This window comes from Hypanus sabinus, chromosome 8 (assembly GCF_030144855.1).
Source record: "Hypanus sabinus isolate sHypSab1 chromosome 8, sHypSab1.hap1, whole genome shotgun sequence".
In the NCBI taxonomy this organism is placed as follows: domain Eukaryota; kingdom Metazoa; phylum Chordata; class Chondrichthyes; order Myliobatiformes; family Dasyatidae; genus Hypanus; species Hypanus sabinus.
The window spans coordinates 28,712,785-28,740,515 of NC_082713.1; the positions used below are offsets into that span (position 1 = coordinate 28,712,785).

Here is a 27,731-nt window from a genome sequence, read left to right on the forward strand (position 1 = left end):
TGCTTAGGAAGAAAGGGATTGAGAGCTTCAAGTTACCATCACCAACAGCTTTGGTCAACAGCTTTGGTCCAACCACATTGATGCCACGGCTAGGAAACAGCTACTTGCTCGTGAGACAAAAGAAATTGGATATGTCCCTTTCCCTCAGCAATTTTTGCCGACGGACCATAGAAACCATCTTATCCAGATGCATCACAGCTTGGTATAGCAACTGCTCTGCCTGTGAGTGCAAAAAACCACAGAGAGTCGTGGCCACAGGTCAGCACAACACAGAAACCAGACCGCACCCCCCCCCATGGAATTTTGGCTACACTTCTTACTGCCTCAGTAAAGCAGTCAGCATAATCAAAGACACCACACACCCCAGACATTCTCTCTCCTCCCCTCTCCCACAGGGCAGAAGATACAAAACCCTGAAAGCACCCACCATCAGGCTCAAGGACAGCTTCTACCCCACTGTTATAAGACTAATCAACTATTCCCTCGTACAATAAGATGAACCCTTGACCTCACAATTTACCTCGTTATAACATATCTTATATCTACCTGCACCTCACTTTCTCTGTACCTGTTACACTTTAGTTTACACTCTTTTATTGTTTTACCTTGTGCTATCTCAATGTGCTGCTATAATGAATTGATCTGTATGCAAGACAGGTTTGTCACTGAGCGTCCGTGATGGTGCTTGGCATCCGTCAGTATCGAAGGACAATGGGTGTTGATGATCATCGTCACAAGTCTGGGCGGTATGGAGATCCTGAGATGCCCCTCTAGTCCAAAGGAAAGCTATGAGCGATACATTTGGCATCAGCTTGGCTGCAGGAGCTGCCGGAAGGATGTTCAGTCGCCTTTAGGGACTCCAGCCCAGACTTGCTGACTGGGTTTACTCCTGTAGCCTTTGTCTCTCCCGAGGCTGCCCACAAGACAGTGGGGCTACTTACCCATAGCTGGGGTCTGGTTCACGAACACCAGGGCGGGGCCACGCACCGGTGGGCCTGCATGCAGGGGCCGGCCTTCTCCCTCGCCCTTTGTAGTTCAGCCTGAGTCCGAAAGGAGTTGAGTTTCCATGTGTCAACAGCAAGGAGGCACAACATGAGGTTTGTGATATATTGGCAGGGATGAGGCTTACACCTTCAGCTCTCCTTTTCGCAAAACTTCTAGCCAGCTGCGGAAGCTGAAAGTGAGAGTGACAAGCACCACCCACTGCACTACCACCCTAGATACAGCACAGCAACCATCCTGAACATCAGTACAGGGGACAATAATCAAAGCAATCTAGTTTTCCCTAACTTGCTGCAGTACATTGAAGCTAGGAATGATAAATAATGCAGGAACCTCCCACGTTATTCTCTAGCTGGAGCATCCTTTCTTTGACTATTCACTTAAATTACAAACATTTTTGACTCCCTTTTATGTTAACTCATGACAGATTTTCAGACTCCTTTCCAGACACCTTGCTGTGAGTTATGTCCCGATTCCTTCTGCTCCGTGTCTTTGTTTTCTTTTCATTATATAATATAATTAATCAAGTTCCTTCTTCCTGCACCCACTTCCCAAACTGTGTTTTAAGAGAGTCATTTCCATGGAACTTCATAGGGATTTGTAGTAGCAGTTCATATACCATGTATACTATGATTATTCTAGTTAAATACATACTTGGCAAAGCTAGTAAAGGTTCTTTGCACTTTCCCTTATTTTGGTCCCTTTCTACAATTTTCTGTAGTGCTAGTAATCTTCCTTATATTTGTGCATCCTACTTCCCCTCTTCCTCTGACCTACCCACTCCCACTCATTCATTTAAATCCTCTCTCTAAAATAATAGTCAAGCAAGATGAAAAGATCTTGGTCTTAGCTCTGTTCTGTTAAAGAAGTACCTATTTTGTGTTTTTAGTACATTCTCCCATTAGTAGCAGCTCTGTAAATTTTGTTCCATTGTGCAGGGGCTACTAGAAGCCAGCCACAGACCTGTAACCAGTAAGAATTTCTCAACTGCCATTCTCCTGAGGCAATTTCTGCTTCCCAAACCCTTAGTCTCTTCACCTTCAGAGGGGCAGTCTTCCCTTCTATTTCTTCTTCGTAAAGCCATTCCCCTTCTCTTAAACCTTTTGCCAATTCAGACAGACTTCTTACTCTTCCAGTCATCCCCAAACAAAATGACACCTCACATTCCGAGTAAGAGGCACACCATCCTTTCACCTCTATAGTTCCTTATACATAATCAGTCCTTCTTGAAAATTCTCCCAACCCCAGCTGTGTGTGAATAAAATGCTTATCTCAATTATTCTGAATTAGTTTATGAAAATCTGAATTGACCCTCACAAACTATTGCAGAGAACATACTAGGTTGCTTTGTCAATAAGATAAACATGGCAGAATGGCAGAGATTTTCTAGTCAAATTGTTCAGATAGTGGATTTGCACATATGCCTATCTAAACCAGAGCTCACCTCAGTGAGAACCACTGCAGATGAGGTAACTAGTTTGCCAATTACCCCTGCTCCAACTGTAATGGACATCTAATGCTCCCCATTTTAATTCCACTTCCCATTCCTACAACAATCTCTCTGTCCTTGGCTTCTTCCACTTCCAGACTGAGGGCAAATGCAAACTAAAGGAAGAGCAAGCACAGCAAGCTCTGCATCCTTTGTGGCTGCTTCACCCTATCACTTCCCAGTGACTGCCAATCATTTCTCCCCACCCGGATACACGTATCGCTGCCCACCCCTTCCCCTCAGCTCTTTAGATTGGCTAGATACCCTATATCTTTTTGGCTAGATGAGTTGTCTCAACGTGAAAGCTCCATTTCTCTCCACAGATGCTGCCTGACTTGCTATGTTCTTCCAACAGTTTGTTCTTTTAGCTGCAGGTTCTAGCATCTCTTAAATGTGTTCTCTTCTATCTCCATGACCATGTTTCCTGATAACCTTATTCATTATGTCCTGTGTTTTATGATATGGGCAATTATGGTCTTTCCACGACCATGATTGTTCTTGGCAAATTTTTCTACAGAAGTGGTTTGCCATTGCTTTCTTCTGGGCGGCGTCTTTACAAGATGGGTGACCCGAGCAATTATCAATACTTTTCAGAGTTTGTTTGCTTGGCATCAGTGTTTGCATAGCCAGGGCTTATGATATGCACCAGCTGTTCATAAGACCATTCACCACCAGCTCCAGTGGCTGACCTGGATCGGGAGGCTAAGCAGGAGCTACACCTTGCCCTAGAGTAAACTGCAGGCACTAGCAGAGGGAAGGAGCGCCATACACCTCCTTTGGTAGAGGTATATCTCCATTCCACCCCCCATCACTAATTGGGATAGGAGTTTTAAAAATCCTATTCTCTCCCAAGGGAATATATGATCTAAATTTCCAATATGCTTGTTCGATAGTTCACACCTTGTTCTCAAAGGATTAGCAATAATCCTGCTCTGAACAATGATGGCCACAAGTTGCAAATAAAGAAAGGAAAATTAAGGCTCAAAGTTTTCATTGTAGCGGTAACAAAAACCAAAAGGCTGGATGAACTCAGCAAGTCAAACACCATCAGAATGATGAAAGAGTTTTGATCGGAAATATTAACTGGTTTCACTTTCCACCAGTGCTGCTTCATTGGTTGAGTTCTTTGGTATTTCTGTTCTGTTTTATATTTCAGCATCTGCAGTTACATTTCTTTTCTAGAGATAAATTTGTCATAGATGGTAACACAAAACTAACGTCATTGCATCACCTCTTGTACAGTGTACATTCTGTTTTAATTCTATCGATTGTCAGAAATATGATATGCAGCAGAAGACGATGAACATACTCTCAGTGACCACTCTATTAGGTACAGGAGCTGGCAGGTGTAGCTAGCAAAAATATTTCCACCTATTTTGTATATCTGTCCAACTCCAGGACCTTCCTGACCCCTTCCCCGACACAATCCATAGTGTGGAACTGAGGTCACATGTACAGTAGTCTAACATATATCCTTTCCTGAACCAGTGCACCTCATATCTTTTAATGATCTTTGATTTCATGATTGTTCCCACTTAGTGTCTCGTATCCACAGGTCAACTGAGCCGACACAGATTTCAAAATGTTTTTCCTTAAAATTATTTTAAGGAAATCTAAAAAAAAACTTTATTGTTAAGTGTTTAAGAAAATATGTTTTCACTTATGCTCCATAATATTAATAGCTGTTATTCTTAATTATAATTCACATGCATTTTATGTTAGCTAAATAGAAAAAGGGTAGAGGATTTTATTTTGTAATCCTCTGCTAATGTAGCAATAATTGCCACATTTCCTTAATAAAATAGTCCTGAAGGAACATACTGCATGCATGTATGTTCACTAACAAACCACCCCTTAAAAAGAGACTAATTGACACTAAGTAATGGCATACTTAGTGCAGCCACATGGATGATGTTTGTGGTATGTTGTAGCAGAGCATGTTCCTGAGATTATGAATTTCCACTCCATACCATTACTGCATTAAATACATTTAAACCCTAAATCCAATAATCAGCAGTCACTTGCATCAAGATAAATGTAATCTGATTTGCTGGAACAAAGAATAATTGAAAATACACGTGGACTAAGATGTTAACTGTCCTGTGCTATCATCAGTTGATCTGCCACCTGTGTTCAGGAGTTTCGGCCGCTTATGATCAAGACTCCCTCGAGGTGGTGGGCCAGCAGTGCTAAAGCACCACCTCCCACTGGTGAGCTTAACAACTTGGCATCTGCCTCTATCAGAGTTGTTGGTCACTTCCATCCAACAGATAGTCCACTCTTCAGGTGTCTACGCAGCTACTGAACAGTTTACAAAAGATGGATACACTGTCCGACTCTCAGCCCCTCTGGACGTACTTGGTCCACACCCATGATGATCCTGCCTGCTGCCTCAGCTACAGCCCTGCTGGTTGACTTGATCTCTCTTCTAGTGAAGCCAAGGTCACGCAGCCACTTCTGGAAAGTGAACGCAATAAAGCCACGGCACCCTACTTCGAATGGATAGCATGAGACCTTCCACCCTCTGTCTCTGCACTCTGATCTTAATTCTGCATACTTGGTTAACTTGCACTCACGGGCTTCATCGATATTGCCTTCCCAGGGGACTGAGAGTTCACCAATAACCACTTCTCTACTGGTGTCAGACCAGACGATTATATCTGGACGCAATGTGGTGAAAACTATTTGCTCGGGGAAACTGCCTTTCCCATCCAGGTCGGCCTTGACACACCAATCATTGGCTGAAGAAAGTATGCTTGATCGTGGGCCTGAGCTGTACACCCTTGACTTGGAGCCTTATTTCACAAATGATATGCGATGTTCTGTGCAGCATGGGGCATGAGATAAGTTGTGCTGCAGTACTCTTTGCTCAACTGCTTCTGTTACAACTTCGAGAACGTTGTCATGTCTCCAAGTGTACATGCCGCTGGAAAGATTGACTCTGCATGCACTCAAAATATGCTTAAGTGTTTGCTTCTTGCCACAAGCAGCACACCTGTCTGTCTTATCTTCATACCAGGTGCTGAGGTTGGCAGGTGTTGGGAGCAGGTCATACACTGCTCTATATAGTAAAGAAATGCGGAGCGGTTCCATCTGCCACAGGACATTCCAATATAGATGTCGTCGTTCAACACTTTCCCACCAGGTCCAAGCCCCTTGTTTGGTCAGGCCAGTTGCTTTAGCTAACCTCTTCTCTTCTTCTACCTCTCGTATTTCATGCGTTACAAGCTCACGATGCTCCTTACCTGTAGAAGATGTCCACCACTTGTGGGTTGTCCATTCAAGTCCCTGGTGGCCTAGCTGCGTAGCCCCAACCGTCTCCTTGTGCTTCAATCTAGACTCTGCCTCATCGACTGCCTGGGCTGACCACTTCCTGCCTGATCTCACATCCAGCTGGATGTTCTTGATGACAGGGTCTTTTGAGTCTCGAAGCATCAAGAATGATCTTACCTTGGCTACCTTGACCTCTTCAACCAGTGATTGCACTGGGATGGTTAGCTTTGTCTGGATACTGTGGATTACAACATTGGTGAGGCTGCTTGGTACTCCAAGCCACTTCTTCACATACTTGTTGATCTTCCATTCCATTGCCTCAACATGGGACATTGCCACTTCATAGACAGTTAGTGGCCACATTATCCATGGCATCAGTCCGTACTGCAAGCACCACAACTTCGACTTGCCAGGCAAGCCACACTTGTCGACAGACATCAGACCTCTGCTGATCTGTTCTCCTGTCTCTTGAACCCTCTTGGTGTCACTCAGCTGCTCTGTGTACCATCACCCGAGGCTCTTAACTGGTTGGTCCTGAATGGATGGAATCTCCTCTCCACAAAGGATGAAATGAAAGTCTACCAGCTTTCCTCTCCAAAGAACAAGACTCCTTGACTTCTTGGTCTTGAACTTCATTCTTGACCAATCCATTTGCTCCTCAAGTCTAGATAGTACACTGCCTTCGTGCTAGGACCCAGAAGGGTGAGATCATCCATGAACATACGTATTGGTGACAACTCCCCTCCGCCATCAAGTGCGACACCTGGTCCCACTGATTCTCTTCCTTCAGGATGTATACTCCTTAAGCCTCACACCATGACAAAGGAACAACACCTTGTCTCCACACCACCTTTAACAATCTCCACAAGTATTTCCTCAGCTCTTCACACTTCTTGAACAACTTATACGGCACTCCATTAGGTCCTGGCACCAAACCTGACCTTGCCTTTTTGATGAACCACTCGACTTCTGCCAGATCGAACTTCACTCCTGGCTCGGTAGGCTTCACAAGCCCAGAAATGTCAAGCAAAGGAGCCTCACGCTGTTCATTAGAGTAAGTGCTTGTCAGGTGATCCTCAAGTTCTTGTTGAGAGATGTTAAGCTGCCTGCTCTTATTTTGTTCAAACAATCTCTTTGTGAACTGGTGGGGGGTTCTCAAAGAATGCCTTTCTTGCCTTCTCTCTCTTCTTTCTCTTTTTACACTGTGACTCTGCACGACAGAGTGATGCTAACTTTATTCAAAACTATTCTTGGAGATCATCAAGCCCTAGCTTGTCACCCTCACTTGCTACCTTCCAACTCTGTCTCAATGATCTAAGCTCTCTCCTCAACCTACTAATCTCCTTCTGGCACCTGCTTGGTTGCTATGTAGGCTTTGCTTTCTTCAACTCAACTAAACCAAACCTGTACTTTCCAACATTATAAATCATATCGCCCATCATTCCAACTTTCTCTTTGATGTTCCCCTGAGAGTATTCTCCAACATCAATAGACAATAGACAATAGGTGCAGAAGTAGACCATTCGGCCCCTCGAGTCTGCACCGCCATTCTGAGATCATGGCTGATCATTCACTATCAATACCCAGTCCCTGCCTTGTCCCCATATCCCTTGATTCCCCTATCCATCAGATATCTATCTAGCTCCTTCTTGAAAGCATCCAGAGAATTGGCCTCCACCGTCTTCCGAGGCGGTGCATTCCACACCTCCTCAACTCTTTGGGAGAAGAAGCTCTTCCTCAACTCTGTTTTAAATAACTGACCTCTTATTCTCAATCCATGCCCTCTGGTACTGGACTCTCCCAACATCTGGAACATATTTCCTGCCTCAATCCTATCAAATCCTTTAATTATCTTAAACGTTTCAATCAGATCCCCTCTCAATCTCCTCAATTCCAGCGTGTACAAGCCCGATCTCTCCAATCTCTCTGCGTAAGACAGCCCTGCCATCCCAGGAATCAACCTAGTGAATCTACGCTGCACTTCCTCAATTGCCAGAATGTCCTTCCTTAAACCTGGAGACCAAAACTGTACACAATATTCCAGGTGTGGTCTCACCAGGGCCCTGTACAAATGCAAAAGGACATCCTTGCTCTTGTATTCAATTCCCCTTGTAACAAAGGCCAACATTCCATTTGCCCTCTTCACTGCCTGTTGCACTTGCTCATTCTCCTTCATTGACTGGTGAACTAGGACTCCTAGGTCTCTTTGCATTTCTCCCTTACCTAACTCTACACCGTTCAGACAATACTCTGCCCTCTTGTTCCTGCTTCCAAAGTGGATAACTTCACATTTATTCACATTGAATGACATCTGCCAAGTATCTGCCCACTCACCCAGCCTATCCAAGTCTCCCTGTATTCTCCTAACGTTCTCTTTGCATGTCACACTGCCACCCAGTTTAGTATCGTCAGCAAACTTGCTGATATAGTTTTCAATGCCCTCATCTAAATCATTGACATAAATCGTAAAGAGCTGTGGTCCCAATACAGAGCCCTGTGGTACCCCACTAGTCACCTCCAGCCAGTCCGAGAAACACCCATTCACTGCTACCCTTTGCTTTCTATCTGCCAACCAGTTTTCTATCCATGTTGAAACCCTGCCCTCAATGCCATGAGCTCTGATTTTACTCACCAATCTCCTATGTGGCACCTTATCAAATGCCTTCTGAAAATCTAGGTACACAACGTCCACTGGCTTACCCTCGTCTAACATCCTTGTTACGCCCTCAAAAAACTCCAACAGATTAGTCAAGCATGATTTGCCCTTGGTAAATCCATGCTGGCTCAGCCTAATCCTATTACTGCCATCAAGATGTGCCACTATTTCGTCCTTAATAATGGACTCACGCATTTTCCGCACGACTGACGTTAGGCTAACAGGGTGATAGTTCTCCGTTTTCTCCTTCCCTCCCTTCTTGAAAAGTGGGATAACATTAGCCACTCTCCAATCTTCAGGAACTGATCCTGAATCTAAGGAACATTGGAAAATGATTACCAATGCATCCGCAATTTCCTGAGCCACCTCTTTTAGAACCCTTGGATGCAGACCATCTGGACCCGGGGATTTATTAGCCTTCAGTCCTACCAGTCTACTCATCACAGTTTCTTTCCTAATGTCAATCTGTCTCAATTCCTCTGATATCTTATGACCCTGGCCCATCCATACATCTGGGAGATTGCTTGTGTCCTCCCTGGTGAAGACAGATCTAAAGTACGCATTAAATTCTGTTGCCATTTCCCTGTTTCCCATAACAATTTCTCCCAATTCATTCTTCAAGGGGCCAACATTGTTCTTAACTATCTTCTTTCTCTTCACATAGCTAAAAAAGCTTTTGCTATCCCCTTTTATATTCCTGGCTAGACTGAGCTCATACCTGATTTTTTCTCTCCGTATTGCTTTTTTAGTTAAGATCTGCTGTTCCTTAAAACTTTCCCAATCATCTGTATTCCCACTCATCTTAGCCCTGTCATACTTCTTTTTCTTTAATGCTATACAATCTCTGACTTCCTTTGTCAACCACTGTGGCCCCTTCCCCCTCTTTGAATCCTTCCTTCTCATTGGAATGAACTGCTTTTGCATCTTTTGTATTATCCCCAAGAATATCTGCCACTGCTGATCCACTGTCTTTCCTGCCAGGGCATCCGCCCATTTAACTTTGGCCAGCTCTTCCCTCATGGCTCCGTAGTCTCCTTTATTTAATTGCAACACTGACACCTCTGATCTGCCCTTATCCCTCTCAAATTGTAGATAAAAACTTATCATGTTATGATCACTACTTCCTAATGGCTCCTTTACTTCAAGATCACTTATCAATTCCTGTTCATTACACATCACCAAGTCCAAAATAGCCTCGTTCCTGGTTGGCTCAAGCACAAGCTGTTCCAAAAATACATCCCTTAGACACTCCACAAACTCCCTATCCTGGGGTCCAGCACCTACCTGATTCTCCCAGTTCACCTGCATGTTGAAATCTCCCATAACGACTACATTACCTTTAGCACATGCTAATGTTAACTCCCTAATCAACTTGTACCCAATATCCACGCTACTGTTTGGGGGCCTGTACACAACACCCATTAGGGTCTTTTTACCCTTATTGTTCCTCAGCTCAATCCACACAGACTCTACTTCCCCTGTTCCCAAATCACCTCTTGCTAAGGACTGAATCTCATTCCTCACCAACAGGGCCACCCCACCCCCTCTTCCCATATTTCTGTCTCTACGATAGCAAGTACACCCTAGTACACTCAATTCCCAGGCCTGATCCCCTTGCAGCCATGTCTCCGTTATCCCAACAATATCGTAGTTCCCCATTTTCATCTGAGCTTCAAGCTCATCTGTCTTATTTCTGACACTACGCGCATTCAAGTATAGAATTCTTAGCCCATTCCTCCTCTCTTTGCTTAAAACACTGTCTACTGTACCTAACCCAGCTCCTTGAACTTCCATCGGGCTAATTGCACCCTGAATTTTGATCACCTTCTCAAGATCACCCAAACCTTCTACACATTTAACCCCATGCTCCTTCTGACCAACCCTCTGGATCTGGATCCCTGCCCCCCGCACATCTAGTTGAAACCCCCCCGAGCAGCACCGGCAAACACTCCTGCAAGAATGTTAGAAGCCCTCCGGTTCAGATGTAGACCGTCCCTTCGAAACAGATCCCAATGTCCTTGGAACAAAGACCAATTATCCAAAAACCTAAACCCTTCCTTCCTGCACCATGCTCTCAGCCTCATATTAATGTGCATAATCATTCTATTCTTCGCCTCACTCACACATGGCATAGGTAGCAATCCCGAGATTGTCACCCTGGAGGTCCTGCCTTTCAGCTTCACTCCTAACTCCCTGAACTCTCTAAGCAGGACCCCCTCACTCACCTTACCTACATCGTTGGTCCCTACATGGACCACTACATCTGGGTTCATGCCCTCATTCTCAAGAATAGCCTGCACCCGATCTGAGATGTCCCGGACCCTGGCACCAGGGAGGCAACATACCATCCGAGACTCCCGATCTGCCCCACAAAATCTCCTATCTGCCCCAACTATAGAATCCCCTAAAACTATCGCTCTCTTCTCTTCCCTCCTCCCCTTTCTAGTTGAGGTTTCAACCTCTGTGCCAGAGGCAGGACCACTACAACTCATTCCTGGTAGGTCATCCCCATCAACAGTATCCAGTATGGTATACTTATTGTTAATGGGAATGGCCGCAGGGGTGCTCTGCTCTCTCTGCCTACTCCCCCTGCCTCTGTGGACCGTCACCCATCTGCCTACTTCTTGGTTTTCATACATCATACTGATATCCTCAGCAAACACATGCCAAGCCTTCTCATCTGCCATTGCTGGGCCAGTTGACCTTCCTCTTCTTCTCTACCACCTCACCACCGCCATCATGTGAAGTATCTACCTGGGTACTGTGGTCTGCAACCTGACCTGGGTTATCTCTCGTCTGACCTGGATTTTGATTACTCTCTCCAGAGTGAATCGCTGTGGCTTGTGTATCAGTGTAACATAAGACCATAAGATATAAGAACAGAAGTAGGCCATTCGGCCCATTGAGTCTGCTCCACCATTCAATCATGGGCTGATCTAATTCTTCCAGTCGTCCCCACTCCCCTACCTTCTCCCCATACCCTTTGATGCCCTGGCTAATCAAGAACATATCTATCTCTGCCTTAAATGCACTCAATGACTTGGCCTCCACAGCCGCTCATGACAAAAAGTTCCACAGATTTACCACCTTCTGACTAAAGTAATTTCTCCACAATTCTCTTCTAAATGGACGTCCTTCAATCCCAAAGTCGTGCCCTCTTGTCTTATTCTCCCCTACCATCAGAAATAACTTTGCCATATCTAATCTGTTCAGGCCTCTTAACAATCGGAATGTTTCAATGAGATTCCCCCCCACCTCATTCTCCTGAATTCCTGGGAATACAGCTCAAGAGCTGCCAGACATTCCTCATACGATATCCCTTTTATTCCTGGAATGATTCTCGCAAATCTTCTCTGAACCCTTTCCAATGTCAGTATATGCTTCCTAAAATAAGGAGACCAAAACTGCACACAATACTCCAAGTGTAGTCTCACGAGTACCTTATGGAGACTCAACGTCACATCCCTGCCCTTATACCTCTAGAAACGAATGCCAAAATTGCCTTCACCTGCTTCATCACCGATTCAACCTGTAGGTTAACCTTTAGGGTATCCTGCACAAGGCCTCCCAAGTCCCTTTGCATCTCTGCATTTTGAATTCTCTCCCCCTCTAAATAATAGTCTGCCCGTTTATTTCTTCCATGAAAGTGCATGACCATACATACACTTTACAACATTGTATTTCATTTGCCACTTCCTTGCCCATTCCCCTAAACTATCTAAGACTCTCTGCAGGCTCTCTGTTTCCTCAACACTACCTGCTCCTCCATCTATCTTTGTATCATTGGCAAACTTTGCTACAAATCCATTAATCCCATAGTCCAAATCATTGACACATATTGTAAAAAGCAACAGTCCCAACACTGACCCCTGTGGAACTCCACTGGTAACCGGCAGCCAGCCAGAATAGGATCCCTTTATTCCTACGCTCTGTTTTCTGCCGATCAGCCAACTTCCGTGTAATTCCATGGGCTGTTGATAAGCAGCCTCATGTGCGACACCTTGTCAAAGGTCTTCGGAAAATCCAAGTACACCATGTCCACTGCATCTACTTTGTCTACCCTGCTTGTAATTTCATCAAAAAATCAGAGTAGGTTTCTCAGGCAGGATTTTCCTTTCAGGAAACCATGCTGACTTTGGCCTATCCTGTCATGTGCCTCCAGGTACTCCGTAATCTCATCCTTAACAATCGATTCCAACAACTTCCCAACCACTGATGTCAGGCTAACAGGTCCTTTCTGCTACCTCCCACCCTTCTTAATATTAGAGTAACATTTGCAATTTTCCAGTCATCCGGTACAATGCCAGAATTTATCGATTCTTGAAAGATCATCGTTAATGCCTCCGCAATCTCTCCAGCTACTTCCTTCAGAACCTGAGGGTGCATTCCATCAGGTCCAGGAGATTTGTCCACCCTCAAACCATTAAGTTTCCAGAGCACCTTCTCAATCATAATTTTAGATAAACTGAGTATTGAGCGATACAGGTTTTGAAATCCTTTTGCAAAGTCTAAAACAATATAGCAAAAGCCCTTAATTGTTGCTCTTAAATGTTGTAAAGTTTCATATCTTAAAAAATATCTGGGCATTTCATCCTTGTTAACTTAGTAATCATTCAGATTGTTCATAGAGAAGAGGGTTGACATTACTGTGTTAACTGAAAAATGAGTCCTGGTCCAACAACCTCTCCTATTGCACTCAAGCCATTTTATAACACATCACTTCCAAATTAGCCTGGAAAGTGTCAGGGGCAGGGTAATAGTTATTCTTTCTTCGGAGTTTTTTAACATAAGATCCCAAATAAAAGGCAACTCCATCTATCTGGTTCACATGTATTTTTTTGTCTTCACTTGCAGGATTGTTATAAATACATGTTCTGAAAAAAGTTAATTCCTCCTTCTTATGAGCTGTTTTCTTTTATGTATAACATAGGTATAGTCTCTACAATAGATAAATTGCATTAAAAGTTCCTTACATTTTAATTCTGATTTTCAATAGTAATTTTCTTGATACAAATGTTGAATACACTCTTTTTCTAGAAAAAATTATGACTCAAAATCATATTTCAAAGGGTTCTGGTACAACTGTCAAATTTGTTGTGACTTCATTACTGAATGGAGTATGCTTGCGCTGATTATGTTGGCAATGCTGTGTGCATTTTGAAACATATGGGAACTTCAAAGGCTTTGCTCTGGCAATCGCACATACTGAGTTCATTGGACAGTGAGGCTACGATGGTCCAACTCATTGAGAATTCATCAGATTGAAGACAAGTCAAGTTTTATATCCATTAATTTTTCTGAACAACTGGGGCTTCCAGAGCCAACTTTCCTTAAAGTTTTATGGCATTGGTGGCAAGTGATCCACAAGTAGAGAGTGGAAGAACATTGATGCAGCATTGATCACAGTGTTTGTAGCTCCAGTGTTGATGAGGGCTCTTTCCTATTTAACTTAGAGAATTAACATCCTTTCATTGATCAAAGTGCATTGCGGACTTCCGAAAAAAAAATGCATCAGCATTCTTGCTAAGAATGTAATTATGAGATTGTTTTGGAAGACATGTGTCCGCTATTCTTTATCATTTCCATATGTTTTTCCAAAGAGAAGTGAAGAGTATCAGCCACCACTTCCTGTGGAAATTTCCAACACCATCAGCTGAGCAAAGTAACTCACCAATCACATTTTGAGCTCCCAATAGTCTCATTATGATTAACACGACGGTACAGGAAATTCTGACCCAAGTGTTTAACTCAAATATCAGTAGGTCAGATATAAAATGGAAAACGCAGATTAGAATTATCTATCCAATTTGCCTCAAATCCAAGTTTTTGGAAAATAATGTTAACAAGATTAATGAATCATATCCCATTGCCCAATAACCAGCCAATAACCATTACAAGAGACTGATGATTAACTGGGTTAAATATTATAGTGATGACCTGTATTTTCCCTGGAGCATTTTTTGGGATTTTACTTTTTTAGATGTTGTCAGGTAAGCAATGAAACAGCATCACATCTTTTCCATAGGACCTCTTTAACCAATGAAATCCAATGAGGATCACCAAGTCTCAACCAAGGTCTATAACATTTGCCATTATCAAATCAGGTAGGAAATGAAAAAAAGAGGGAAGCAAGGATAAGATTAAGTGTTATTAATGAAGTAGAAATAAAAGTTAAATTAGTTTAGTAAATTGAAAGGAATTAAATAACAGATTCCTAACACGAGGGATGATTGATAAGTTTGTAACCTAAGATCTAAGGAGTCAATTTTAGAAAACCTAGCACATTTATTTTTCAACATAGTCCCCTCCTACATTTACACACTTAGTCCAGCGGTCGTGGAGCATACAGATCCCTTTTTTGTAGAAGTCGGTGTCTTGGACCTCCAGAAAGTGGTCCACAGCAGGGGTGATTGATAAGTTTGTGGCCTATGGTAGAAGGAGATGAGTTAACTTCAAACTTCCTGCATAATTGAAAGAGTTGAACTGCACGTGCATGAAATGAGAGCTGTATTACTCATTTCCGTGGTGGGTCTCATCTGCAAGAATGATGAGTCAGCATACAAAGAAGAGGTGCAGTGGCTAACAGAACATGTGAACAAAACAAAAGAGATGGCTGTTGACTTCAGGAGAGCATGGAGTGACCACCCTCTGCTGAACATCGATGGCTCCTCTATAGAGATCGTTAAGAGCACCAAATTTCTTGGTCTTCACCTGGTGGAGAATCTCACCTGGTCCCTCAACACCAACTCCATAGCCAAGAAAGCCCAGAAGCGAAAGCTGAGAAAAGTCCATCTCCCACCAACCCCCCAACCTCACCACACTCTACAGAGGATATATCGAGAGTATCCTGTGCAGCTGCATTACTGCCTGGTTTGGAAATTGCACTGTCTCAGATTGTAAGACCCTGCATTGGATAGTGAGGTCAGGTGAAGGGATCATCGGGGTCTCCCTTCCCGCCATTATAGACATTTACACCACACGCTGCATCCACAAAGCTAACTATTGTGGAGGACCTCATGCACTCCTCATAAAAACTCTTCTCCCTCCTGCCATCTGGCAAAAGGTACCGAAGCATTCGGGTTCTCACGACCAGACTATGTAACAGTTTCTTCCCCCAAGCTATCAGACTCCTCAATACCCAGAGTCTAGTCTGATACACAACTCCACTCCCTTTGCAATTTTTGCTCATGTCTTTCTCAATTCCTGCTAAAACATTGTTTACATTTACATCATTTATTATATTGTAATTTGTCCTTTACTGTGCCGATTGTATTGTTTATTAATTATTGTACTGTCTTGCACTGTTTTGTGCACTTTATGTAGTCCCATATAGGTCTAAAGTCTAATGTAGTTTTGTGTTGTTTCATGTAGCACCATGGTCCTGGAGGAACGTTGTTTCGTTTTTACTGTGTACTGTACCAGCAGTTATGGTTGAAATGACAATGAAAGTGACTTGACTTGACTTCTATAATGGCAGCTCAGAAGGGAGCTTGATTCTTTAATATGACTTCACAACCCATTGTTTTAGATATTTGCCAAAAAAGTACTAAATCTGGCTATGATGTAAAATAAGTGTACATAGTACTCATTTTGCATATAGTAAGTGTAAAATATTATTCATACAGGATGTTAGTGAATATATTTAGGAGATAAAGCTTATTTCTTAAAACCGCATAAGAATTCAAGACCAACTACAGCATCATCATTTTAAAAGTCAACTCTGTTTTTCCACAGGAGCTGCCTGCTCTCCCTTAATCCCCAAAAGTTATTACCCCTGAACCATCAGGCTCTTGAATCAAAGGAAGTAACTTCACTCAACTTCACTTACCCTAACACTGAAATGTTTCCACAACCTATGGACTTACGTTCAATGATTCCATCTCATGTTCTATATACTTATTGCTTATTTATTTATTCAATCATTCATTCTTCCCATTTTGTTGTCTTTTGCACACTAGTTAAACACCCAAGATGGTGTAGTCTTTCTTTGATTCTATTATGGATTTATTGAGTGTACCCACAGGAAAGTGAATCTCAGGGCTCTATATAGTGACATACTGTGTATTTACTTTGATAATAAATTTACTCTGCGCCTTGAACTTTGAGTATTCTCACCATTTCCCATCTTTATTTCAAATTTCCAGGCTATACAGTTTGCATTTTCGACCATTTTTAAACAGTGGAAAAGTAAGAGAGGTAAAATGGTTCACGTGATGTCATTGTGAGTTATGAGAAGGAGAACTTTAGGTTAGTTTTTCTGGAGGTACCTCTTTAGCATGGAAGGTAGCTCATGTGTTACTCTGACCGTTAAAGACTCTGTGAACCCATTATTCAGCTCACTGATAAAGACAGCTAATTATCAATACTGTATCAGATGATCCCAAGTTTGAACAGATCTGGGTAGCTCAGTTGATAGGTGCCACTTTGAGTAGTTCGGATTAGAGTGAAGGTGAGTTTGTTTATGCTTTCGTTATATTCAAAGGCATCTAAAATAGCTTCAGTCAGAGGGGGGGAAAAGATTCAAAGGTACGTCAGCCGCAATAAACTTCTGATACTGACCGTTTACTTCCTTTTTCCAATCTTCTAATTTCGTAGCGGATTTGTACCGTCAGTGTTTTCAGAGAAAAAAAAATGATGGGTTCTTCCAAACCGCTTTCTACATCCTAACACCTAGAGGGAGATGCCCCCTAATCATTTTCCCCGTTTTAAAAACTTCTTTCTCTGCGCCTGCATGTGTTACTAAAGTTAACATTCCTCGTATGAAGAAAAAAGATCTGCCTTCCCTACCTGTTGAGCAGTGGGGACAGCAGTGCTGTGGGGCAGTCACGGGGTTGGAGCAGTGAACGTTCGGGCACTTCACCCGGTTGCAGGTTATGCGCCCATTCTGGAAATAAGTCCACCAATTAGTTAAAACAGAAATTTAGTAATGACATTGAGGATTTATCTGCAGTGTATTATCAGGAATCACAGCGAAAAAAGAAACATTTCTGGTAAAACGTGTGAATTTACGGTATATAGGATCATTAAGAACACATTCTCTGTGTGTGCTTTAGTTACATTGCCTTATCTTGCAGCCTGCACTTCCAGAACAACTTCCTTCGGCGCCGACTCCACAAGATCCCTAAAAACCAACCTTTACAGGGAACCTCGTGCTTCAATGCTAACCTCACTGCTCTGGTAGACTGTCAAAGTTTTAGGAATTAGGCTGCAGTGAGGCAGCAAATTAGTGCTGGCCGTATGTCCTTGGACAGCACGGCTCGTGGTATATTGGAGATAGCCCGGTCCGGTCACTTCAGCTGTTCAGTTCTTACTGAGCTAGATTGGATCATAATTTCTTTGGTTGTTGAGGTTTCCGTAAGTTACTTTTAGCCAAAAATTAGTTTAATTTGAACCTCCACGTTTTTTTTCTAATCAACACGACTTGTCGATTAAGGGGGAAGAGGGAACCGCGTGTAGTAAGACACACAGAATGCTTAAGGAACTCAGCCGGTCATGAAGATGAATAAACAGTCGACGTGTCGGGCCGAGACCCTTCTTCGGGACTAGAAAGGAAAGGGGAATGCGGCAGAATAAAAAGGTGGGGGAAGGGCAAGGAGGCCAGCGAGAGGGTGAAAGGGGAAGCCAGGTGGGTGGGAAAGGTAAAGGGCAGGAGAGGAAGGAATCCGAAAGGAGAGGAGAGAGGACCACAGGAGAAAGGGGAGGAGGAGGAGGGGACCCAGAGGGAAGTGATAGGCAGGTAAGAAGAGGTGAAAGGCTAGGGTGGGGAATGGGAGAAGGGGAGGTTTTTTTTTACTGGAAGGAGAAATCGATGTTCATGCCATTAAGTTGGAGGCTACCCAGACGGAATACACCCTGCGGGTGGCCACAGCTTGGCAGAAGAAAAGGCCATGGATCGACATGTCGGAACGGGAATGGGAATCGGGGTTAAAATGTTTGGCCGCTTGAGGCGGATGAAGCGGAGATGCTTAACAAAACGGCCTCCCGATTTACCACGGGTCTCACCAATACAGAGGATACCAGAGCGCCCGACACAGCAGACGACCCGGAGACTCGCAGGTGAAGCGTCGCCTCACCTGCACGGACTGTTTGGAGCCCTGATGGGGGTGATTGGGCAGATGTAGCACTTAGGTCGCTCGATAAGTGCCCGGAGGGCAAAAGAGAAAAAGAGTGGCGAGGAATGACTGGGGAAGAGAATCGATCGCGGGGAGAACAATCCCAGAGCGGGTTGGAATCTCTTTGGGAGATGGCGGAAGTTGCGGAGGACTTAGTCGATGTTGGGGGGTTAATGATCAACTATGGTCTCACTGTACATCTGAGCGCTCTACATATTACAGTCGAGATCAATCTGTTTTTCAGAAATATTTTCCATGCCTTTAATACTTAGCGTTCCAACCCCCAAGATCAAAAGGTGGCGTAAATACCTCAGAGCAAAGACAGTTTATGCAATAGACGAACCCGTAGGGCTCCAGGTAGGGGTGCCAACTCTCTCCCATCCGGTATTTCTTGTCTTCGAACATGCAGAAAGTGTCAGACGCTGTTCAGGAAAGTTCAACAACACACAAATTACAGTCCAGCTTCACGCCAACCATAAATAATCTGATTTATTGAAAGCTTCATTTTATTAATACTAATCGCAACAAGGGGAAGCTTCTAGGAGTCGCGGTGGCCAGTTTGCGATTCTACTGGCTTGTCCAACCCTGATCAGACGGAATGATAACGTGATACAGAGCAGCCTAGAGACAGACTTGAGCAACCTGTAAGGCTCCGATGCGTATATTTTCCAAGGGCTTTCCCTAGGCACTAAATCTGAAAACAACGTTCTCCTTTACACCATTCAGAATTTCACCAACATATAACGTAAAACGCGAACACGTGGAGTCAGACTTTCATACTCTTTGGCATACCCGTGTGGGCATATAGAAGGCTTGCACGGGCTCATCTACCCCTGATATCGCTGCTACCCGATATCTCATCTACCCCGATACCGCTGCTACCCGATATCTCATCTACCCCTGATATCGCTGCTACCCGATATCTAATCTACCCCTGATATTGCTGCTACCCGATATCTCATCTACCCCTGATATCGCTGCTACCCGAATCTATCTCTTCCCGGGTGAAAACCGGGGCTGGAGGCAGGTTTTTTTTGTAAGGATTAGCACCTCACCTGCGCATTCAGAATGAAGGTGAACGCCAGTTTCTTGTTTGATGTAAATCCTTTCGGCTGGCAAATTAGCAAAGCTAGGGACACAGAAGGCTGCAGATGCGGGGATTTGGAGCAACAAAAAGCCAGGGGAACTCAGCGGGTCAGGCAGCATCTGTAGGCGGAAATCGGCAGGTGCTTCGGGTCGAGACCTTTCACCTAGACTGGAAAGACCTTCGACCCGAAATGTCGACTCCCCATTTCCCTCCAGGGATGCTACCCGACTGACTGAGTTCCACCAGCTTTTTGTTTGTAGCTCCAGATTAGCAGTGCTATTTTAAAAAAACAAGATACATGACAAAAGGGAGTGGGTTAATCTTGCTCTGTCCCTTTGTTACCATGTGTACTGTTCTAACTACTGTGAAGTAAAGGGCCTGAACTTTCAAGCTTTGTGTGAGGCTCCTGGGTCAGACGCAGTAAACCTGCACGTGGACGCCGGGTCGGCAGAGGCCGCGGCTCTCAGGTATCGCCCGAGTCCGCAGAAACAGAAGCATTATTTCATTCAGAGACACATCAAGGTAATAGCCCTTCCAGCCCAGCGAGCCCACGCCACCCAATTATTCCCATGTGACCAACTAACCCACTAAGCCGTAGGTCTTTAGGATGTGGGAGGAAACCGGAGCACCCAGAGGAAAGCCGCGCCGTCGTGGTAGGCGAGTTGCAATCAGTGGAAGCACAGCAGGAATCACTGCACCGGGAGTGAGCTGGAATGCGGCCATTCATTCGTGTTCTGAACAAAACCATCATTCACATTCAGGTCAAAGTTATCATCAACTGCGGCCTTATTTGGGTTTCGGGTCAATCTGAGCAAAACTGGAATTCAATCAAATTGGACAGAAACCATAAACGAAACGCATCCGTTCTCTCAGGAGCGAACACGTACCTTATATTTTCAGTGAGAGTTAATACGGCGAAGTTTTACATTAACCTCACAGTCAGTGACTGGTATTTGATTAGTTGATGTGATGGTCAAGGTTTGACGCTGGCGAGCCAATGGAAAGGGCAATCGATTCTGGTTTCAGACTTAGGACTGGTCCAACCTTTGTGCGCATCGGAGAGGGGAGGCGATGTCTTGTATTGCGAGACTAGAGAGGCGCTTGTGCGGGGATTGGATTAGCAAGTGGGACAGTCCCGTGTAGGATTCCGGTGGAGTTCACGCATTGGGACTAAAGCCAGACCACACTGTGGTCTGTGTTGGGTTTAAAGTTAGGAATCAAATGAGCCTTGGCTTCATTTTGTCGTAGTGTCGGATGCCGCCGTCCCGGACTGTTCCAGTCGCCGAGGAGTCCCACAATAGAACTAGTGCACTTTGTAAATCGTGTGAGCCCTCTGCGGACGTTACCCGGCCTTGGAGACGCGCGTGCATCTGCCGTGTAGTGTTGATGTTGGAATAAAGCCCACTATAAGTTTGAAAGTGTCAGTACTCGGTACTCAGAACTTACGTTTGCCCTGCTCCGATTTGCCCGCGTCCACTTTGAGAAACATGACAGCACAGTAAAGGACGAGTCTGAGCTGCTCTCTGCCCGCCAGCCTCCAGATCGCCCTCATCCTTCCAGCGATTGGGAAAGGTTCAATAGAACGCTTCTGCTAAAGGGGAGCTGTGTTTTCAAGGAAAAGGGAAAACGTCACGGAGTAAAAGCCGAGGTGCAGCCCCCTCCTTCCTCTTCTTTTAACTTGGTAGGAGAAACACCGAGACTGCGCACCAAACCCCACAGACATTCATCTCGTTCCTTCCAAAGAGAGAGCTGCTTACTTCTAAACGCGCACCGTACAGCTCACTCCCGCTCGGTGTACACCCACCGCGTTTAAGGCTATTTATTAAGCAATCGTTCTGCATTGAAACATTTAAGCATATAGTAAAGACCTGGCGTTATCAATTTTCCAAACATCCAAAACACCAGTCTGAATTCGAAACACTCGAGCTGTTTAGCTGAGTGAAGGGACGATTTCATCTCCGTCTGAACTACTGTTACAGCGATTCCTGCCCCAAGTTTCCAGCTTCCTATCCCCAATTCGAAAGAGCAATTGTCTTTATTCCAGTACTTACACACTACTGCGCTGACGGTCAGGTGGGACCTTTATATTGCTTATTGTTCCTAAAGCGTGGAATTAAATAACAAGTGCGGACAACAGGCATGCCATGGTCCTGTATCCCTGCCAGCACTGTTATTACATTTACTGTCATTTCCACCTGTCCTTTTTCAGAGGAGACAAACTAACATTTACTCTGATTTGTCCGGTCTACTACACTGAACTTCACGGGGCTCCCCTTGATATTTGTTTCATGGGTAGGGGCTTTCTCAGACTGAGTTACTGGAGATGACATTCCTGGAAATTCTTTTGCAAAGGCGGACAGGCTTGAAATAAAACACTTTCTAAACGATTGTGCAAACTTCCGAAAATTTGTTCGCGACGCAGTATGAAGAACAAGACCTATGCGCTTATGATCAAACTACTTTATAATAAACAGCACCTCAATACAAAACACAGTTGATACTTAAGCCACAGAATAACCGAGACGAGGGCTCGGTGTTCCCTGATTAAATTATACATCGATTTACTCAACTGGCGTCGCAGCGAATTACACTTCATATATGACATATTTTCCAATCACGTTTGTATATCTAAGTTAATGATCTGCAGACCAAAATAACCGTAGGAATATTAAGTTCATTATTAAGGACGTACTTATTTATCTTGCGGGATGTAAGGATGACTTACCGGGGGATGGTTATTTGTTTTCCCGCTGTTAGGGTCCACAGCGAGTTTATAAACCGCGACTATAAAATGTGAGAGGTTCTCAGGCGCGTAGGAGTGCTAAGGGTTGCTGATTACCCAAGAGCTCTGCCAAGTTTGGATCAAATCGACGGTTCAGTTCCAGATACAGTCCGCGATTAATTTTGAAGTCTCTACTTCGGACTAATCACTGAGGGAAACCCCGCACCTTGGTTGAACAAGTTCTGTGTGTGACTTTCTAGGCAGCAGGGGTCCAGAAAAATCAGCTCGTATCACCAAGCTTGTCTGACACAAGCTGGTACTGACCCGATGCTTAAAAACTTTTCTCACTACTCTCATTTGTCGCGAGCGTAATTTATGAGATTGAAAATCCCCAGGTAGCCGGACTCCTCTGCGCTGCAGAAGATAAATGTAACTCAGCAGCGACCCTGCTGGTCTTTCTATCTCTCTCTCTCTCTCTCCCGCCCTTTTCGCAGTCCAACAGGTCTAATAGACAAACATACAACGCAGTCGGTCAAGACCGCCACCTGGGGCGGATCAATCATTGGGGAACGGGTGGTTGAATTTAACCCCCTCCCTTTTCACACATGTGACCCGATGATAGGTCTTCCTATGGACCAGACCCACCCCTCGTAAGTCCAGTTGAATTAATACGCCTGGACGAGCCTGTAGCGAGGTGCAATACGTACTCGGTGACTACTAATTTTACTTTTTACCCACATAGTAAACAAATACTTGTAATCAGAAATCGGTGCAATAGTGGTGGTTAAAATGATGCATTCAGCTGGAAACTCCACTGTTGGTGGAGTTTTCAACAGTTTCTACATCTGTTGAAAACTTCACCAATGACGAAAATTTATATAACATGCTATAAAATATATTTAGTATATTTTAAATCAATAATAAATCCTATTGTGTCGGAGAAAAGCATATCAGATGCGGGTTGTATTGGGTACCAGTATCCACTACAATAAACACTAACCTTTAGTTTTCAACCATTTGCCTGCACGCACTGTGTGAACTCTTCGCAGTTTCCAAACTCTGGGCTGCGAAAATTATCTGACTTGGACTAAAGCCATTTATCCCGCGCATGAAAGAAAGCGATTGATTCTAAATGTGGCATGACGCAGCGAGGAATATTCAATGAGAAATGAAGGATTGGGGGAGACATTTAGTTGATGCGCCACACAACAAGAAAATCCCGTTAAACGTGAGCAACTCCAGTTTATTGTATCTCCATAAACAACTGGCGAAGTCTTCGACCCAAACAATTTGCGTTCATTACAATGAGATACTCCAAAGAGAAAAAAAACATTGTCAATCTTACGCATCGTCTCTGCTGAAATCTCCAACTTAACGAATATGAACGTTTTGCATTTGGGAAAGAATGCTGAGCTATCCTCTAAATGTGCATTAATGGAGATATTATTGATACGTAAAATTATGAAAGGGATAGACAAAATAGACACAGGAAGTTTTTTCCACTGGTAAGTGAGACTAGAATTAGGGGACAGCCTCAAGATTTTGTGGAATAGATTTAGGATGCAGATGAGGAGAAACTGGTTTCACAGAGAGCAGTGAATCTGTGGAATTCTCTGCCCAGGGCAATAAATATATTTAAGATACACAACATAGAACTGTATAGCAGATACAGACCAGTCGCCCCATAATGTTGTGCTACCCTTTAACCTGCTCTAAGATCAATCTAACCCTTCTCTCCCATGTTTCCTTCATCCATGTGCCTATCTAAAACTATCATACAGAGTGTGTGTGGGGGGGGGGGGTCCTTGCCCCTAGCACTCTTAGTGTAACACAATCCTCTGACATTCTCCCTATACTCCCCTCCAAATACCTTAAAGTAATTCTCTCATATGCCCTGGGAAAGTCTCTGGCTGTCCACTCTACCTTTGCATCTTATCATTTTCCACACCTCTATTAAGTCACTTCTCATCTTCCTTCACAGTCTAGATAGATTTTTGCATAGTAGGGCAATTAATGTTTATGGTGAAAAGGCAGGTAGGTGGAGATGGGTCCACGGCCAGATCAGCCATGATCTTATTGAAAGGTGAACAGGTTTAATGCACCAGATGGTCTACTTTTGCTCTTAGTTTTTACATAAATATTGTTTGGCCCAATGACAATAAATCCGTTCCCACTTTGGCCCTTGTAGTTTCATTGTTTGTGCATTGTGGCCTCTTAAATGAAAACAGTGAATTCATATTATCCTGCATGAGGTTGGTTAAGGCAACTCCAGTATTGTTAGATAAAAAAGCAAACTGAAAGTTGCGAGTTCTTATGACCAATATTTTTTGCTTTAAAATGCACAGACTCAGCTACATATAGGTTGCTGTGCAATGTTCCATTTAGATGGACCTTAGTTGTGCAAAGTGGAAAGATTCCGGATGTTGGGGGAGTCCAGAACCAGAGGCCACAGTTTAAGAAAAAGGGGTAGGCCATTTAGAACGGAGTTCAGGAAAAAACTTTTTCACCCAGAGAGTTGTGGATCTATGGGATGCTCTGCCTGAGAAGGCAGTGGAGGCCAATTCTCTGGATGCTTTTAAGAAAGAGTTAGATAGAGCTCTTAAAGATAGCGGAGTCAAGGGATATGGGGAGAAGGCAGGAACAAAGTACTGATTGTGGATGATCAGCCATGATTGTACTGAATGGTGGTGCTCGCTCAAAGGGCCGAATGGCCTACTCCTGCACCTATTGTCTATTTCTGTGGAAGAGTACCTTTGACCACATATCCATCAGAATGTCTTGGAGAATGAAAGAGATGCTGGATCCTGTGGCATTGATTGCCTGCAGACCATCAAGACTCTTAGCAGAATGCCTCCACACCAGAACTCACAAAGCAGCTCCAAGATCTTGCTTAATTGGCAGTGAGAAGGCTCCTCCTGTCGATTCCTTCCCACACAGTCAATGCCTCTCAGCATTCTGCCCTTGAGTGGACGATGATTCCCCACGATTTCCTGCACCACAAGTTTGCAAAGAATGTTTGGAAAGTAATGCAGAGACCCATACCACTTGACCCTGAGCAGTTGCATTTACAAGATTCTGATTTACAGGCTATTCCCTGGGTACACTTACTGACATAAACATCAACTGCTGCTGAATGAACCGCATGTGTTTGGAGGGCAGACGTTGGTCTTTGTTGATTTTCAGGTGTAATAGATGTCTGCAAGTGAATGCTGCTAATGGGCACATTCCAGCGTGCATGGACTCTGTGGGATGCACTAAAACTTGGGGCAGCCACCACAAGGGCTCTGTTGGGGAGGACTGGAGCATAGGGTCTTGCTGATAATGGACTCTGAAGTGCTGGGTCTCTCAGATGCTTCATGACTGTGTTGTTCAAGGAGAAAATGTGAATGGCATTGATGTACAGGAATGTACTGAATATAATACAATGAACGTAGAGGGAAACATGCCTCAATTGTATTAGGGGGATGTCAGCACCAGTAGACTTTGTGCTCCTGCTGATAATGCTCCAGCAGAAATGTCCACTTTCACTCTCCCCTCTCCCCACCTTACTCCATTAACCTCTTTGCCTCCCTCAATCATCAACCTGCCTCATTTTCCTCTCCCCTCCTTTATCTGGCTTGGTCTGCCTGTCAGCCCTTCCTCCTCCTCCAACTGCCAGTCACCTGTATCGCCACTTCTGATCCCAATGCAAGGGCTTGACTTGAAACATCAGCAGTTTTTTTCTCCCCCACAGACGTTACTTAACCCACTGAGTTCCTCCAACATATTCTGAATAAAATGTATTTTTGGAAAAAGAAAATAGTTCATGAAGACCCAATGTCTAGGTCCTCACCTAGCAAGAGAAAGTGTCTTTGAGAGCTGGTGTAGAAGGAACTGCCTTGTAGCAGTACTTGACGCTCTACAGAATAAAAGGTGAGAAAATGGGCGTGACACACTTAAACGTTACAGGGCTGGAAGCAATTACACATATAGAGAAGGAGGATAGGGAAATTTTAAATTTTAAAATTGAATTATTAAGTACCCAGAAACCCATGGGTCAGTATAGGCAGTGGGTGAATGGGGTGGAGTGAGTCGGGACAATGACAGCTGGCTTATGGATAGCCCCAAGATTATGAAGAGTAGGTTGAAAGAAGCCAGCCAAGAGAAATAGTTAAATCAAGAAGCAATAAAGAGACGAATGAAGGAGATAACATGCTATGGAGTTGAAAATTGAAATGGAATGACCTGTATAAAATAATGGCTTTCTGGGAGAGATTGGAATGCAGGAACCTTAACAAGGGAAGAATGTCAGGACCAACAGAGCATATAGTATAAGATCTTCCCCAGTCCAAAGACACATCAATTAGCATGTTAATTAGTTATTGTAAGTTGTGGTTAGGCTCGTGTTTAATGGGTGGGTTGCTGGGTGGTGTGTATCATTGGGCTGGAAGGGGATGTTCCATGCTGTATCACTAAATAAACAAACAAGCAGGCATTCCCTTCATAGTGTCTGTGCCAAACGAAATGTTGCCGAATTAAACTAAATTTCTTCCTCCTGTATATGACCCATATCCCTCCATATTCATGTGTTTTTCTAACAGTCTCTGGAAGTGTCCTATCATATTGTACCCCTGGTAACCCATTCCAGGAACTTAGCATTCTCTTTGTAAAAAAAACTTGGCCCATACATCTTTAAACTTTCTCCCTCTCACCTTAAGTCATATCATCTGGTAATTGACAAAGTTCAAAGTAAAACTTATTATCAGAGTACATACATGTCACCACATGCAAACCTGAAATTCTGTTTCTGTGGGCACACCTAGCAAACCAAAAGAACAGTAGTGTAAACAGCATCAATGGAAAACAATCTATGTAAATGCAGATATAAATAAATAACAATAAATAACAAACAAAATAACAAGATAAAAGAGTCCTTAAATGAGTAACATTTCTACCCTTGGAAAAAGATTCTGACTGACTAACCTAGCAATACCTTTCATCATTTTATAAACTCGTATCAGGTCTCTCCTCGGCCTCCAATGTTTGGAGAAGTCAACATATGTTTGTCCAGCTCTCCTTATTGCTCATACTCTTTAATTGAAGTAGCATCCTGACAAATTGCTCCAGCATCCTGACAAGTCTCTGAAGCATCCTGACAAATCTCTATGCATCCTGTCTGAAGCCTCCACATTCTTCCTGTAATGGGGCAACCAGAATTGCACACAACTCTCCTAGTGCAGCTGAAACAAAGTTTTAAATAGCTGCCTTCCTGTCTCTTGTACTCAGTTCCCTAACCAACGAAGGCAAGCATGCCACATGCCTTCTTTACCACCCTATCTATTTGCTGGCCCTTTTCAAGGAACTATGAACTTGGAGCCCAATGACCCTCTGTATATCAACACTTTTAAAGG

The 27,731-nt window shown here is 43.8% G+C and overlaps 1 protein-coding gene across 4 annotated transcripts in view; it reads right to left on the minus strand.

Annotated features, from left to right (window-relative positions):
* Window positions 1–23,402, minus strand: part of chrdl2 (chordin-like 2) — a 55,040-nt gene extending 31,638 nt beyond the window's left edge. The window contains exons 1-4 of one of the 4 annotated variants that reach the window (XM_059976878.1): window positions 23,342–23,402; window positions 21,066–21,221; window positions 18,842–18,954; window positions 17,208–17,304 (exon numbers count right to left, since the gene is read on the minus strand). In XM_059976878.1, coding sequence (XP_059832861.1) covers window positions 17,208–17,304; window positions 18,842–18,954; window positions 21,066–21,171 — 316 coding nt within the window. In that variant the 5' untranslated portion in view covers window positions 21,172–21,221; window positions 23,342–23,402. Of the gene's footprint in view, window positions 1–17,207; window positions 17,305–18,841; window positions 18,955–20,203; window positions 20,464–20,506; window positions 21,024–21,065; window positions 21,222–22,344; window positions 22,735–23,341 lie in introns of those variants that run through there. The other 3 variants (XM_059976877.1, XM_059976879.1, XM_059976876.1) reach the window with 3 other exon arrangements.
* Window positions 23,403–27,731: the final 4,329 nt, after the last annotated feature.